Raw genomic sequence first — 16,237 nt, 5'->3', positions numbered from 1 at the left:
GTATCGTGGCATGATGACAGAGCAAAACTCGCTTACTCCTTGCACCAACAAGGCTAGATATAATGGTGTTACTCATAAAGAAACTTGCGGTAGATCCATTGTACTTGCTTAAATCGACAATACGTGGCATTTTCTGGGAACCTTGAAATTAAATTTTACGCAAAGATGCGCATGATGTGCACAATTTCCAAGTGCGGGTATAAGAAGCGGTTGTCGTTCTCCCACCGCACAAGTTTCGTGTCATTTGCCTTCGCGGTAATGCGCATGTAAGTGTTCTTCTTCTGCATCGTGTTTTTTTAACATAGTGGACATGTACCTGCCCGGGAAGACGCGGAGACACCGCCCCCCCCCCCCGCTCCATCCCCGCGACGCCACCCACATGGCCCAAGCCAACTACAAGGAGAGGGGGGGGGATGAGAGGGTTATTTGCGCATAAAATTTTAAGCAACCAAGCGAATTTGCATAGCCACCATTAACGGAAATGCAGCCGACATGGAGGGGAATCGAGTCGCGATTAGTCCGCAATATGTCGTACTTATCACCATAGCAACTGAGCAACTGCAGTGACTAAACTACGTTGTCGCAGACGATCGAGCCTCCTGCTATGTAAATGCAGAAACCGCAACAATGGACATGGAAAGTTGGGGCTTGTCCGTGATGCATAATTATGCCCACGTATGGCAGGGACTCAACACGAGCAGGAGCGCCGGTTCATGTTGGTCTGACGACACGGCGCTGCGCGAATAACCAAACAATAAGGGCATGCGCAATACAAAACGAAACTTAACTAAACAATGAAAATATCGTAGAATGAGAACAACAGTTCACAAAGGGTCTGTGGACGGTTTATTACTTCGCCTTCTCGTTACAGCCTCGCAAAATTTAGTTTTCTAGAACATGCCCAAGGAAACGACGTGGAAAGGCAGATCCTTTGAGCAGATACAGCTTTGATTTCTAGGTTAATCGACGAGCTACATTTTAACCGCTATTACTGATGAACACCACCTTCTCTTCACTGACATGACTTGGTGTATCCTAATAAACGAGAAGAAAGGGGGTTAACCGGAAGAAAGGAAGGTTATGAGATCGTTCCTCACCTGCGACAAGTTTTTTCATCCATTTTCATTTCCATAAATTTATCATTTCTTATTTGATTTATTAAGGACAAGTAATTTCGCCTATGTTGTCCTCTGTGGCATTGCTTGTTGGCTTCTTATGATTTGGTGTATCCTAAGTACTTTGGAGGAAAGGAGCGCCAGAGTATGCTGACATCTTATGGCACATTCGAGTGGCGGTCTCCGAAAGTACCTGGTTTGCTTCGAAGGTCGTTTAACAGGAAAGCTAAGCTTTGCCGTCGCAATTCACCGCTCCTTCAATTTTAAGAAAGTGGGATAGCGCTATTAAAGACCTGTGTCTGTAATAGAGCTTGATTCTTCTTTTAATATATATTACGACCATCAGAGTGCCGCAACAGTGCTCTGAAACAACCAGTCGAGTACGTCGTTCAAATCACGATAAAGCGTGACTCATGGAGTTTCAAGTGGCTGTGTAGTCGCAGACACAGGTGCTAACACGTATTAGAGGCCCGGTGACATGACGACTCACCAGACGTCGCTAGGCTCCGGCTCCAGGTCGGAGTAGTTGTCGTCGGCCACGTGACGGTTGAAGTGCCTCTGCAGCGCCACCACGATCGGGTGCATGTCGGCAGTACCGTGTTGGCTGCCACTCCTGTACAAAAAGGAAGCGGATTGAGCCGAAACACGTTGTTATGGACTGACGTGTGAGGATAATTGCATCGTATACGTCGATCGATAGAAAACTGCCTTCTCGACATTTGGGTAACGCTGCCGAAATCTGTAACGCTTAGCGTCTAGGAGACAAGGACACGTGGCAAAGTACACAACGGCAAAGCTCTGACGATATTTGTCAAAAGCTTTACTGGGTTCGCATTCGTTTTTTTTTTTTCCTGTGGCATAAAATAAGTATTAAAAATAAAACAAGCCAGAATTGACAGTTTCAAAATAATGTTGGGTCACTCAACCGAACAGTTGTGTTAATTAAGCAGGTACCCAATGGATTTATTAACGCTCTTCGCATTGTTGAAACGGAGCTACATTTTCAGTTATAAAACCGGTATCTTCTAGTTATTATTGCGCACGTGTGTCACTGCATTACGAGAAATATACAACAACGGTAACCTTTCGTCTGCGGCATTAAAATTTACAAAACAGCATATGACCTCCTTGGTGCACACGCTCGTCGCTGTTATATATTTTTTTCTCTTAAGCTGCGACAGGCTGATAGCGCTACAGCAACTACATACACACAAAATGCAAATGCAGAACGGTTCGCAAGGCGTAACGTTGTGATGATAGCCTTAAATGTGCATTTTGAAATCGAATCGGTCACGTCGCTTTTTGACAGAGCTTAATGAACCGTTCGAAATGTCAAGTGTGTTTAATGCCAGACAAGACAAGAGGGGAGACCCTGGGTGTTGGCATGCACCTCTTCTACCCTCCCCTCCCCTCCCCCCCCCCCCCTCGAACCGCTATTACATCCCCGATACGTGCCGCCACTTGAATGCTGAAAGTATTGGGCGTGCAGCAAATTCTCTCTCCCTCCCCCTTTCTTTTTTTTTTCACGCTACCCTGAATCCACCGTTGGTTTAATGCGTTTGTGAAAACGGATATTGCAGAAAATAAGCTCGTCAGTGCGTGCGCCTACCTTTGTATGTCTTCGGTCGCTCCCCCTGCTTCAAGGGTTCCCATGTGAAGCTGTTCTAGCTCGTCGATGAAGGTTTTGTACTGTCCGCTCTTGTACGTTGGGTACAGCTGCAACAGTCAGAGCAAGACAAAAGAAGTTGCTTTTCGTGTGCAGTGCAGATAAAATGATTCCTAAGAAGTGAAAATGTGATATTATCTTTTATATCAGTCAGGGGAATTAACCTTTTATGTTGTAGAAAACACGCGCATTTATTTTGCAATTATTAGACAAACAGTTCCCATGCTGAGAAAGAAATTCATATGATAATGTGAGGTGATATGAGAGCATTCTCACAATGAAGCACTTTTGAGGATAGCGCTTGGTAAAGTCATATAGAAAAAAATATGTAACTCCCAGTTCTGCCGTTTCTGCGATTGGACAACAATTAGAAACGCACCACACACAGAAGTTCAAGAATCTGGCTGTCTTCACGCGGTTGTTCTGACGTTACGTTCTTTTCCCCACCAATCGCCGCTTATAAGAGCACGTTGACCAATTTGCACTAGCAAGGCACTGATCGGTGTAGGTTGTACGCTTCTTGCTCAAGCCTTTGTTTCTACAGCGGCGCGTATTGTGGCGCCAGCTACCGCGGACCTGTAATTGCCGGTTACATCTCCGAGATTTGGGTGACTACCTTCAGGCATTTTTCCGCGTTTTCTTCCATGCATACATGGCGCTAGGAAGGCAGGATGACACGAATGGGTGCGGGCGCTAAGTAAAACCTCTACGTCAAGAACATTTGCTTGATTACACACCATGGAGGGACATATGACACACAAGAGGCTTCAGACAAGAAAGCCCAACACCAGGTCGTACATTAAGCCCAACTTGTTACCACAAGTAAAAAAGAAAAAGAAGACAGCCGACAGGAAAAGGGCCGTCGGTGAGAAAACGAAGTTCCTTAAAGGCAATTCCTCTTCTTCTCTTGCGGAAACTACCGCCCGAGAGACGATAGCAGCTGTGATATTCATCGGTACAATAACGTGCAACGTCATGAGTAACGTGCAACCTAGTGTTTCGCTAGAGTTACGTAAGCAGCGGACGCTAAGTAAAACCTCTACGTCAAGAACATTTGCTTGATTACACACCGTGGAGGGACATATGACGCACAAGAGGCTTCAAACAAGAAAGCCCAAGACCAGGTCGTACATTAAGCCCAACTTGTTACCACAAGTAAAAAAGAAAAAGAAGACAGCCGACAGGAAAATGGCCGTCGGTGAGAAAACAAAGTTCCTTAAAGGCAATTCCTCTTGTTCTCTTGCGGAAACTACCCCCCGAGAGACGATAGCAGCTGTGCTATTCATCGGTACAATAACGTGCAACGTCATGAGTAACGTGCAACCTAGTGTTTCGCTAGAGTTACGTAAGCAGCGTTGCGAGATCACGTTCTAATGAGGCCGCTGTTAAGCGCAGTATATCACGTGGTCATTAAGCGGGAGCATACTGTGCCCTTTTCAATTCTCTGTGCAATTCAGTATTGCCTAATGCCCTCTACCGCAATTAACGCTGGCTCACAACAAATATATATATATATATATATATATATATATATATATATATATATGTACACGCACTAGTAAAGCAGAGGTCGATTAAACGCAGCATGCCTACTCCATTTTTTCAGGAAATAAACTAAGCACAACTAATAAGCTTCAGCTGCTGGTGAAGCATCTTAAATGCTGAAATTAGGAGGGGAAGTTTTTGCTCTAGATCCGGAACTAGAGCGGCCGCTCACACTTAGCTCTAGCGTTATGTTTCGACGTTCGGGTGCTGTTAAAAGTATGGCTGATCCTACTCTGCGCCGTACGCATCCACGATGGCTAGTGTTAGGGTTGGCGTCTGACACCACGTGGCAAAAGGAATTTCATCCGACCATCTTCGTCGAAATGAGGCGTGACTTTTCCTGCGATGGTTAACGTCCCGCACTTCGTGCACAAAGAACTTCCTCTCACCGGACCTTTTACCAGGCCTCGTCGAAATGAAGCGTGACTTTCTAATTCGCCATGAACGTTTCGAGTGTGGCCGTCTACCGGAAGCCCCGCAGTGTACAGCCTCTTTTGCGTGCGTGCGTGCGTGCGCGCGCGCGCGCGTGTGTGTGTGTGTGTGCGTGTGTGTGTGTGTGTGTGTGTGTGTGTGTGTGTGTGTATGTGTGTGTGTATGTGTGTGTGTCTGTGTGCGTGCGTGCGTGCGTGTGTGTGTGTGTGTGTGTCTGTGTGCGTGCGTGCGTGTGCGTGCGTGCGTGCGTACGTGCGATTTTAGAGAGGGCCTTTCCTCGAATGGGACCTAGAAGAGAACTTCCACGAACCCGCAAAGCGCAGAAGAGGCGGACAGGCGTCTACAATTCCGGGAGGCGGGACGACTTCCTCCTTATGCAGGCTCGGTATAACTAGAGGAGGAGGGCCCTCTTTCCGTGTCGGTCACGTGACATCGACGGAAGCAAGATCCCGCCCACGATTGTAGAGAGCCTATTTAAGGGGCTCCGAAATGTACTTTTCATCACTTCATACTCTTCTCATTTTCTTTCATCTACCTTTGAATAAACCGTGCAACTTTCGCACTAGCAATCGTCTCGCCCTTGCTTGGTCGCCATGGTCTACCGGATGCCTGCAGCCCGCCGACAACGCCACGCTACCCAATAAGTAACGTCGATCGAGCTTCGATAGGCAGGCGCCGCTACTTCTCGGCAGCAGTACGATACGCTACCCTGGAGTACGCAACACTAGTTAGTTACTGGGAAAATTTTCGTAGCGTGTCGAGCCATGACGCTATAGATTTGCACACTTACGCATAATACAATGTTTTCCCGGAAACCGGACTTTGTATTCTGTTTGGGTGCTCTTTCTCTCCTCTCTGTCACTTTTCGTCCTTTAACCCTTTCCTCCAACGCAGGGTAGCAAACTGGACGTGCGTGTGGTTAACCGTCCTGCCTTTCGTCTCTCCTGTTTCTCTCTCTCACTGTCGCTTCGCTGCCATGGTTTACCACTTTCATTCACCTCTCTCTCTCTCCCTCTCTCTCTCTCTCTCGTTCGTGTGCGACACTTTTGTATCAAAACGTAACACGGCACTTGGGCAATGCTCTCAAAAGTGTCTGCATTAAGAGCGCCTGAAAGTTTTTACTAAAAAATTTCCTGTAGCTAGCCTCGCTGTAAACACACACCTCCATTCTCGGCAGTTTACACAATTCTCTCGCTCGCCACCCTCTCCGCGCCGATCTTGCGCCGTCTCTCGAGGCTGGCTCGCGACAATAGGAAAGAAAACAAAGCGCGCTCAAAGCACCTAAACGACCGCTTTATATCCTATAGAGCGTCGTCTCTGGAGCACAACGAGGCCTCTCTCTAGCGCTTCTATCTGGCTTGCGCATTAGCTAGATTGCTAAGCAGCTAAGCGTGAAGCAAAAAAAAAAGCGTCGCACCCAGACACGTAGCTTCCCGCACCTCCCCACCTCCTTCTTTTTTTCCCCTCAGCCCTTCCGCTTACTCTTTCCGTAGCCTGAGAGTGGGAGCACCGGAAAAAGGCCGCGGCACTCTTTCCGTTTCCCGAGCTGGCAGTTCCGCCCCAGCGCAAGACTACCAGTCGCGGCAGCGAAACGCCATCGATACGCGGAGGAAACGGGAAAAAACGAGCGCACCCTTCTGAAGGAACGCTGCGCGGCGCTGGGTGGGATGTTACGTGTATGGCATACTCTCCTGTCCAAGTGGGCCAGTCTGGTCTCTTTTGTGTTTGTGTGTGCGTGTGCGTTTGCTTTGGAGATAAAGACAACGGAGCCCGCGCAGGGAACGCGAGAGCGCGGGCCTTTACACGAGGATATGCGTTTCGCGGTAGCTCAGTGCGCGAAGGAATGGTTTTCCCGCATTTTTATCGTGATTTCAATTCTCACCTTCTGCGCGACGTTTGGTTGGTTGGTTACTTCTCGGTGAAAAAACGCAACCGACGCCAAGGGATCGGCCGTGATTGGGACGGTACGAAGGTTCAAGAAACAAAAATATTTATGAGAAATAAATTGAAACGAATTTACGTAATAACTGAATATTGATAAATTAGAAGAATAACGGATACACAGATGAAGTTAATAACAGCTAAATATTGCGGCAAAGCAAAATGTGAATGCTAAAAAAGTTAGCCTGCAATAATTCTAGTCTCATGCAGAGCATAATTTTAGTCTCACAAAACACATCACGAACGTTCCTGTGGCTAAAACCAAGTTGGATAGCCTTGAATGAAATTAACCCTGGAAGAAACAAGTTCAAGCAAAGCTTTCGGAAGGGTTCTCTCAATTTCTATTTTTTTTTTTTTCGGACGCTAAAACGCCGACATACTGAGATCAAATGCACTACAGATTCATGCACTTTCATTCCACAAATGACATAAAAGTGATAGGGCAAGTACCAGACCTGCGGAGGCAGATGTTAAATAGCCGGATTTGGCAACGCAGCGTCATAAGCGGGACTTCGCACTTTCTAGTGGAGCACCATTAATTGTTCCCAGGAAAATGTAGGTGCTAAGTTTGTGTGGAGCTTGCCCTCCTTTCGTTTATGCTACTCTTCCAGCTCATTCCTCATTATTCTTCGAGTCATCTTGCTTCACATGTTGCCGCTTCTGACGTTTAATTAAACATTACTTAGTAATTCGTAATCTAAGAGGGCGTGCGGGATAGAAAAGATTATCTTTGATTCCAACTCTTCCGTGATGTCTTATGGCATCCCAAGTGCAACTCGCCCAATGTTGTGAAGATGGAGATACCAGTTCACCTGATGTGCTTTGTGACGTATACGACAGTGTCGACGTGGTTTACGAGATGGCATGGCCCCACCGAAAACGCTGGTGGTTATTACGACACATTATAATGCAGGCACTGCTGAAGGTGCAACCCGCCGTGGTTGCTCAGTGGCTATGGTGTTGGGCTGCTGAGCACGAGGTCGCGGGATCGAATCCCGGCCACGGCGGCCGCATTTCGAAGGGGCCGAAATGCGAAAACACCCGTGTACTTAAGATTTAGGTGCACGTTAAAGAACCCCAGGTGGTCGAAATTTCCGGAGTCCTCCACTACGGCGTGCCTCATAATCAGAAAGTGGTTTTGGCACGTAAAATCCCATAATGTATGCTGAAGGGGCACAATTAAAATTAAGTGTGAGTGTGATCTGTGCTTTTGGAATAGTCGGTTCGCCGCACCTCCGCCGCGTAATAAACGTCGTCATAACTGCTGAGTCACAAGTGGTGGAGTGCGCTCTTCGGTGCTCCGTCCTCTGACTTCCCGCTCAACCTCCTAGAGTTTCAATCAGGTCACCGATTGTGCCAGCTGTCCACCAGCATGTCGCAGGAAGAGCCAACAGGCACTTCTACATCAACCATCTCTGCCTCGACTCCCCTAGCCTCTCCGTATTGGATTGTCAGTGGACACCAGCGTGATCCCCGTCTGTTTGCTGGACTTCGCGGTGAAGACGTCGAGAATTAGATGGACTGCGCCACGGTGCTCCTCGCGTCCTCATGAGCGACCGTGGAAATGCATTCCTCTCGCAACTCGTAGGAGAAGTACTCCAGAGCCTCCGGAACCACCCACAAGACTACCTGCAGTTACCTACCTACAGAGCGATTTAATCGCACGCTGTCGGACATGCTAGCCACGTATATCGAACCGGATCACAGTAACTGGGACGAAGTTTTGCCATTCATGACTTTTGCATATAATACCGCCGTTCAACGAACGACCGGTTACTCGCCATTCTACCTTGCCTATGGTCGTTCACCCTGTTCCTGTCTTGACATCTCTTTCTTCGCGCCAACTGTCAATCGATGTGTATCCTCCTGTGCAGAATATGTGTCCCGCATTCGACGTTGTCGCCAGCTCGCCCGTATCAACACCGAAGCACGGCAGCAGGACCGCAAGCAGCATTACGATGCCTCTCATCACGTCGTGTGCTTCTGCCCTAGCGAGGAAGTGCTACTCAGGACACCAGTTCATACTACTGGCTTGTGTGACACGTTTCAGCTTCGGTTCATTGGCCCCTACGATGCCTTGGAGCAGACCTCTCCGGTTAACTATCGCGTGGCACCTGTTACTGTTCCAAATGACCGCCGCTGCCGCGCTGCTGCGGTTGTCCACGTTTTTCGTATGAAGCCTTTCACGAGGCGTTCTCCGTCCTTTGAATTGCGGCCAGGATGGCCGCTCATGTGCCGGGGACGTTAGTGTGGGTATTTACACAATATGATTTCAAATTACGCACGTCAGCCGCCTCCTGCGTCCGTCCAGCTGTTTAGTGCTACCTGCGAAAGTTAACGGCAGTGAAGCGGGCAACACGGGCTCGCAAGGCACGCGCAATCGGAGCAGCGTGCCATCAGCGCGGGACACGAGGAAAGAAGAAGAGGTGCGGGTCTCTTGCGAAAAGACTGTGGACGTTCTAGTGAGGCTCTCGTTTAGCGGTTTGTCGGGCACAAGTTCGCGCAAGGTAAAGTGATTAAAGCACCGTCACTCAACTGTGCGTTACAATATTAAGCTATTCTTTGTCATTTGGACATGATCATCATCACTTTGGGTTCAGATGGGGTTCTTCTTCCTCATCGCTTGTGGGGCTTTTTCTTGAGTGTGATCTGTGCCTTGGGCGTGGTCGGCTCGCCACATCTCCGACGATTAATATACTTCGTGATAACTGCTGCGTCACAATATATATATATATATATATATATATATATATATATATATGTCTTGCCGTAAGAAAGGTACGGCACATATACCGCGTTCACAAACAGTCGTGAATACTTGAAGAGCAGCGTAACAGACTACCGAATAAGTGGAAGAAAAAAAGTTATATTACTCAATAATTAACCTCAATATTAACGCGCAGTAGAACATTGCGCTACTTCAGGCGTGTTGCTGGGACTGGGTATGATTCTTACCAAATACTTTCCGCACCCTCATGCTTACTACATTATCGCCGCGCACTGCTTCAAACGATTTGCGCGTTGAGGTGCTCGAGTAACTTTTCCCGACTTTGCTCGCCTGTACATCGCAATGCAACCCATAAATTCTCAATGACGCGCTGAAGAGCAAGAGCCGGAATTAAGAAATTAGCGAGAGGGTGCACAACTGCTAACGGCTCTGTTCAAGGACATAAATATGATATTACGGCCCGGCACGCGTTTAGAATCATAAAACTAATGGATAGGTAATTATAAGAACGCATCGTGAGGGAGGAGATTTGCCGTGATGCAATTAAATCTATAAATTTTGTTCGCCCCCCGACGGTCGTCTGGAGGTCTTCCAAAAATGCAGGCATATATAGCGCAGCATACCGACCGCCTCCAATATTACTTTCAAGCCTCAATTTGCCACACGACGATGTCGAGAAATTGCAGCGCAGTTCTGAAGAAAGAAAAATTGCAAGAAAAGCTAATATGAGAAATAAAAAAAAACAACCTGCCGAACACCAGTACTCCCGCGCATCGATCCCCGCCTCCCCCTTTTTCTTAGGGCGGCTCGAAAATCGACCAATTTCTGCGGTCGACGTATAAATACCGCAGGAGAAGGAGGGGGGAGTGAAACGTCTTTTCGACTCAGAGGGGAGTCGTTAATAGATTTATTATTTTCTTTAATAAGGCCACGGAAACCGCCGCTGGCGTTGAACGAACGTTGTCGGGTAAAGCGGCACAGAAAAGTAAACGCTTTGCCATGCTTCCAAGTTTGGCCGTCGATAAGGGGAAACTTTCGTAACTTGCGATTCGTGCAAGAAGAAGAAAAAAGAAATATAGGTTCGACGACGGGGCCCTAGGTGCTTGCGGGTATAGGTTTAAAACTAGATATAAAAGCTATTTCTGTGTGTTTAATTTCAGTTCTACTTGAAGTTCTCTGTGAGGAACAAAAAAAATCGCAAACATCCAAAGGCAAGTGCTTTGCATGTTCGCATCCAATTTCGCTCGTAATCGTCGATGTACTATGCCTGCAATATGTCCGCTGCTCGCGACCTCCTTTTTATTTTATTTTAGCTTAGTTGTGCATACTGCAGCCCTAAGTGAAAAGAGATATTTCACGCATATTGCAGAAATAAAAAGCCTCTTGCAATCTTTCAGCTAAAGACAATCCTTGATTAATATTATCAGCTCGAATCCTGCACGTTAAAACATCATACCATCAAATTCTGGCACATGACATAGGACAGCGCATGGCCTTAGGCCCAGTGTTCATTATATTTTATTTGCATATTGAAAGTTGGTTGCAGCTTTCTTATTTGACGCTAAAAATGGTCACTTGTAAAAACGCGTGTTAAACCGTACGTAGAACAACCTTTGCTGCCGCCAGTTAAAATGGATGACGAACAGACCATTTTGCGATTCATATGTTATTTCTACCAATTTCTCAGAATGTTTGTAAGTTCTATATCCATCTTTCGCATTATATAAATGTTATCGCAGTGTTTCTTGGAATTCACCTCCTTGCTGACAAACATGATCGTATATATAATTAACCACTTTCTACTGTGTGTGCGATATTTAAATCGGATGTCTAAATCATAACCATACAGCCTAAATAAAATTTTTATCAATATTATTAACCGAATAAAGTCATATCGCATGTTATTTTACACAAGCAACTTGCGGAGTTATTAGTACACAGTATTTTTCTAACATAAATGCTTCTAAATGAAACACCAGAATCGTTGATATTTTAGCTATGGCATAGTATACATAGAGAAAACTTTCAAAACTGTGTCGCAATACATACTTATGTATTTTAACCAAACTGATCAAGTTGTGCTTTCATTGCAAACAATTTGCTGAGCAAGTGAGGTATATGAGAGAGGAAAACATTATGCTGTCGTCAGTTACCGTGAAAACTATTAAAAGCTGCAGTGGTCATTGTTAGCTACCCTAATCTTTTTAAGCTCCATTCAAGCTTCCTGTTGCCGTTTATATAGATCCTATTTTTTTTTATATTGGCCAATAGCGTGTGCCCAATGGAAATAGCTGACTGTACTTACGCTCCTCTACCTTGTCGGTCCCAGATACCGCAGGTGACTCAATTCATTCGCCATCTACTTAGTGTAGCAAACGTACTACACTCCTAAATGTTTGAGAGTTTACTATCACACAGAAGTGACCCTTAAATTGAATAACAATAAAGATTGGAACACATCTTCGCACTCAAAAGATGGAAAGTGCATACAACATAACTTTTGGTCCCACTGTCACAATAGCTGTCGCTATTGTTCCGTAACATAGCGGTGAAGTGATCTCTAGAGCTTTAAGAACACTCTATCTCTATCCCTTTACATGCCGATATGTGCGGAATAGTGAAAAAACTAAAGAGAAAGGAAAACTCGGCCAGTGAAAGTTAGGACTGTTAAACAGAGCAGATTCTGATTGGGCCCCTTGCAGAAGCAACATGCAATTTCAGATATAGTTACGGAAACCCCGGTCGAGGGCATTTACAAGTTCAAATTCTTGCCTGCTACTAAATGGTCTTGCCTAATCATGACTTCTCTACACTATTGTTTTTGTTTTTTTACCGTGATGGCGCATAAAATAGTGAGATAAAAAAAAAACAAATCATTAAGTAGAAAATTATGCCGTTCAACGCATAGAGGCTTCACCGTGGGCTGTTGGGCACATCTTCCAGCATTCCGCCACATCGGTACGCGGCCACCACGGTCGGCAGTCGAACTCACAACCTCAAGCAACACTGCACGACGCCCCGAACCACCGTGGTGGGGAAAATCGTTCAGTGTATCACGCTAACATTGGCCGGCTAAACAAACAGGCAAACTCAAGACGGCCATCGCAAGAATACGTTCGCAAATCGACTAATCGAATGTGACGGTGCTGCATCGCCACGTAATCCTCGTAGTCCCGGTTTAACTTATGCGACAGTTTGGACGGCTATCCCGACTAATGTTATAGAAAATACTGCGGCCAAGCCCTGATACAATGCGCGCGAATTAGGCGGGAAGACGATGCAATACAATGGCGTGTCCGCAGCACCGCGGTATAAATAAAAGCAGTATATAATGCGTGACACTAGCCGCTGCTCCATCCTGGTTATCCACATTCGGGGTTTTACTTTCTCACCTGCTGAAATCCTCCCGTCTGCATAGACTCTCGTCGCGTATCCATGAGAAAGACCAGGTCTTCACGACTAAGGCACAGGTCGTGGGAGATCTGGCAGCTGAGACCCTGCGTTGAGCAAAAGAGGCACTTCGGTGTAGTACTAAGGATGATGAAATAACGCGCTTTCTTAGCGCGGCTATACCCGTTATATCTTACGCAACAAGTGCCAAGATGCGTTTGGCGGTTAAGGCAGGAAATAATGTGCGCCCGTCTGCTAGCTTCGTATGCTGGGTTCACTCTTGCAAAGTTCGGCTACTTCTTTGCGCACATAGATGTAGTCGCCAACTAATTGGAAAAAAGAAATCCCGCATGAACAAAAGAACGAGGTTAACAGTTAAGCTAAACAGTGCAAACGCTGGTCTTCATGTGAGTTTTGTTCCGAAGTAAGAAATACGGTGTGCAGGCCCAAACAATTCAGCTAGGTGAGCGTGAAAATGTTCGTGAATTATCAGTGCATGGCGGATAGCATTTGCGCAGATGGAATTAATACCAATAAAATTAGAAAAACCAAAGTTTCATGAAAAATACCTTTTTTGGACAAGTTATACCATTAAGGAGCAAGAACCTGCCAGCTTTCCTGGATGCAAAAATGGCCGGCCCATTGCAGTCACCTGAGACCAATTTTAGGCATATTGAAACGCCATGTATTTATGGCAGTGTCACTCACCTCGCACTTGAGCTATCTTGGAGCTCCTCGGCATACACACTCTAAGTACGAGTAGCATGTATGAGTTTCTTCTCTGCCTTGAGATAGCGAACTGCTATCACCTCAGGAATTTCTCGAGGGAAACCTGCCAGCACGAGGTAACTTACTCGGCTCTTGCATGCGGCCTCTAACAAAGTGTGCACACCACTTTTTAGGAGCGCGAACGGCAATCAGAATCCATGCGCTAATTTTTTACCTTCTAACCCAGCGGTGAATACGTCTAAGTTACGCTTTATTAGTGGGAAGTTATGATCACGTTATACGTTTTCCAGTTGGAAACACATTGTCGAAAAAGTGTTCGGCATGATTTTTACAGCCTTTAACAAAAACGCTTCCGTTGTTACACGGTTCTATGCACCACTTCTTGCTGCTGCCAGTGACCCTACCATGATTCCGAGGTTCTCGAACACCTCGTCGACAGCTTCGGCCAGTTGGTCGGCCACGGGCCGGGCGCCGAACAAGAGATTCAGGGCGTCGGCCAGCACTCGCTGCTTGAGGCCGTTGGTTGGCTCGTCCTCGGCCCTGGGGCTCCGGTAGAAGCTGGGCTGCCCGTTCATCTCGGTCACCACCGGTTGGAAGGACGTGTTCAGGGTCAGGTCCACGCCAAGCAGCTGGAAGCACTTGGGAAGCCTGCACACAGTAGGGACAGCGTAAGGTGTATCGATTAAGAGCTTGCCGGCGTACGTGGTCGAAAGTGTTTCGTGTAGTAGCAGCAATCCTAATCAGGTTGGCTTCAAATTGATACTCCGCCATTTACTCGCTTGATTGATCTTCGGTCGCACGCACACGCAGTCACACGCAGTCACACACACGCAGTCACACACACACACACACACACACACACACACACACACACACACACACACACACACACACACACACACACGCACGCACGCACGCACGCACGCACGCACGCACGCACGCACGCACGCACGCACGCACGCACGCACGCACGCACGCACGCACGCACGCACGCACGCACGCACGCACGCACGCACGCACGCACGCACGCACGCACGCACGCACGCACGCACGCACGCACGCACGCACGCACGCACGCACGCACGCACGCACGCACGCACGCACGCACGCACACACACACACACACACACACACACACACACACACACACACACACACACACACACACACACACACACACACACACACACACACACACACACACACACACACACACACACACACACACACACACACACACACACACACACACACACACACACACACACACGCACGCACACACACACGCACGCACGCACGCACGCACTATAATGTAAGCACTTCGACGCAAGAAACTCCTTCGTGCACTCACTTCCTCCTTCGCCACTACAAGATTCGCGGGAAATTTGCTTTGGGGAGCTTGAGAAATAATATTCCTTAAACTTAAACAACCATTACAACTGGTTTCAAAAAGATCAATGTTCAGGCTTTTGTCGAAATGAATACTCGCATTAAGTTTAAGCTTCTTTGACCGTGCTAACGACAGCGCTATCGAAGATTTGGAAGCCCAATCTTAAGACAAGACCAATACATGCACGCTGCGCATTTCGAGTAATTTATACCGCCCGACAAATGTGAATCAAATGTACGTCTGACGATTTAATGTCCCGCAATAAAATCATGAATCCTCGATGTAATTTATTACGAAGCTAAACCGGGATCCTTCTCGCTTAATACCGGCGTAATTAAGAGTCGGGAAGCGTTCTAGAAAGGCCTAGAGAGGAGAAAAAAAAGAAAGCTATTCGCCGAGAACACAGCCAGAGACTTGGGAAAAAGTCACGGAGAGGCACGTGCCCAGAGGAAACGAATTTCCCTGGTGCCAATTTGCTCCGCCAGTTCTTATAACGAACCACTCGCACTTCCAGAAAACGTGACTCTGACTGAGGCTGTCCGCCCCACACGGCGCTGTACGTTGCGTGTACAATGGTCGTATGAGAAACAAACAGAAAGCAGCAGAAGAAAGCACCAAGAAAAAAAAAATAAAGGTGCCAGCTTTGACACGTGGCCGCTCAGACTCCAGTCGTGTGAAGATGAAAATAAAGTGCAGCCGACCAGCCCGAACAGCATGGGGACGAGAAAGCGATTGGGAGGCGCCAATTAACGACGCGATTTTTTTTTCTTTCTTTTCTTTTCGTGCTTTTTTTTTCAGGAGAAGTTTGAGTAAGTGGATTTTTTAGCGCCACCGGGAGCGGCAGAGTTGACAGGTTCTGACCGAAGCAACGTATCCAGGAAATGTAATTTAAAGTATACATCGAAACTGGAGAACACGGTTTGCAAGACCACCGCATGTAATGAATTAAATATACAGGTCTCGCTGATGAACGTACTCATCGCCGTTTCTTTTTGCGGTATTTATTTGCTTTAGTACTCACGTATACGTGCGTATTTTTTTGAAAGCGCGTATTAGGGTCAACTGCGACAGCAGAGAATTCAGAACACCAACTTGTTTCGACTTATTGGCTTCTCTGCACAGCTCGGAATAAAGCAACGTTACTGGCTTCCATAGGTGGTGTCCAAAACATGGCATCTGTGAAGTGTTTCCAGCTCTGCAATTGCTTCCGGTGCAGTCAGTTAGCAAAACCATGGCCATCGAGATTTCTTCTTCTTTTCTTTTCTTTTCCTTTTTTTTTTTTTTGGTGATCGGAGGGAGGC

General features: G+C 46.9%; 1 protein-coding gene across 1 annotated transcript in view; it reads right to left on the bottom strand.

Moving 5' to 3' along the window:
• Positions 1-16,237, bottom strand: part of LOC126523026 (cadherin-like and PC-esterase domain-containing protein 1) — a 63,008-nt gene that overhangs the window by 35,263 nt on the left and 11,508 nt on the right. The window contains exons 3-6 of the mRNA XM_072288834.1: positions 13,951-14,194; positions 12,820-12,924; positions 2,725-2,831; positions 1,606-1,728 (exon numbers count right to left, since the gene is read on the bottom strand). Of these exons, the coding sequence (XP_072144935.1) occupies positions 1,606-1,728; positions 2,725-2,831; positions 12,820-12,924; positions 13,951-14,194 (579 nt within the window). The remainder of the gene's footprint in view (positions 1-1,605; positions 1,729-2,724; positions 2,832-12,819; positions 12,925-13,950; positions 14,195-16,237) is intronic.

The sequence above is a fragment of the Dermacentor andersoni genome, chromosome 6 (genome assembly GCF_023375885.2).
Source record: "Dermacentor andersoni chromosome 6, qqDerAnde1_hic_scaffold, whole genome shotgun sequence".
Classification (NCBI taxonomy): Eukaryota; Metazoa; Arthropoda; class Arachnida; order Ixodida; family Ixodidae; genus Dermacentor; species Dermacentor andersoni.
This window is presented reverse-complemented; position numbering and strand designations above follow the sequence as displayed.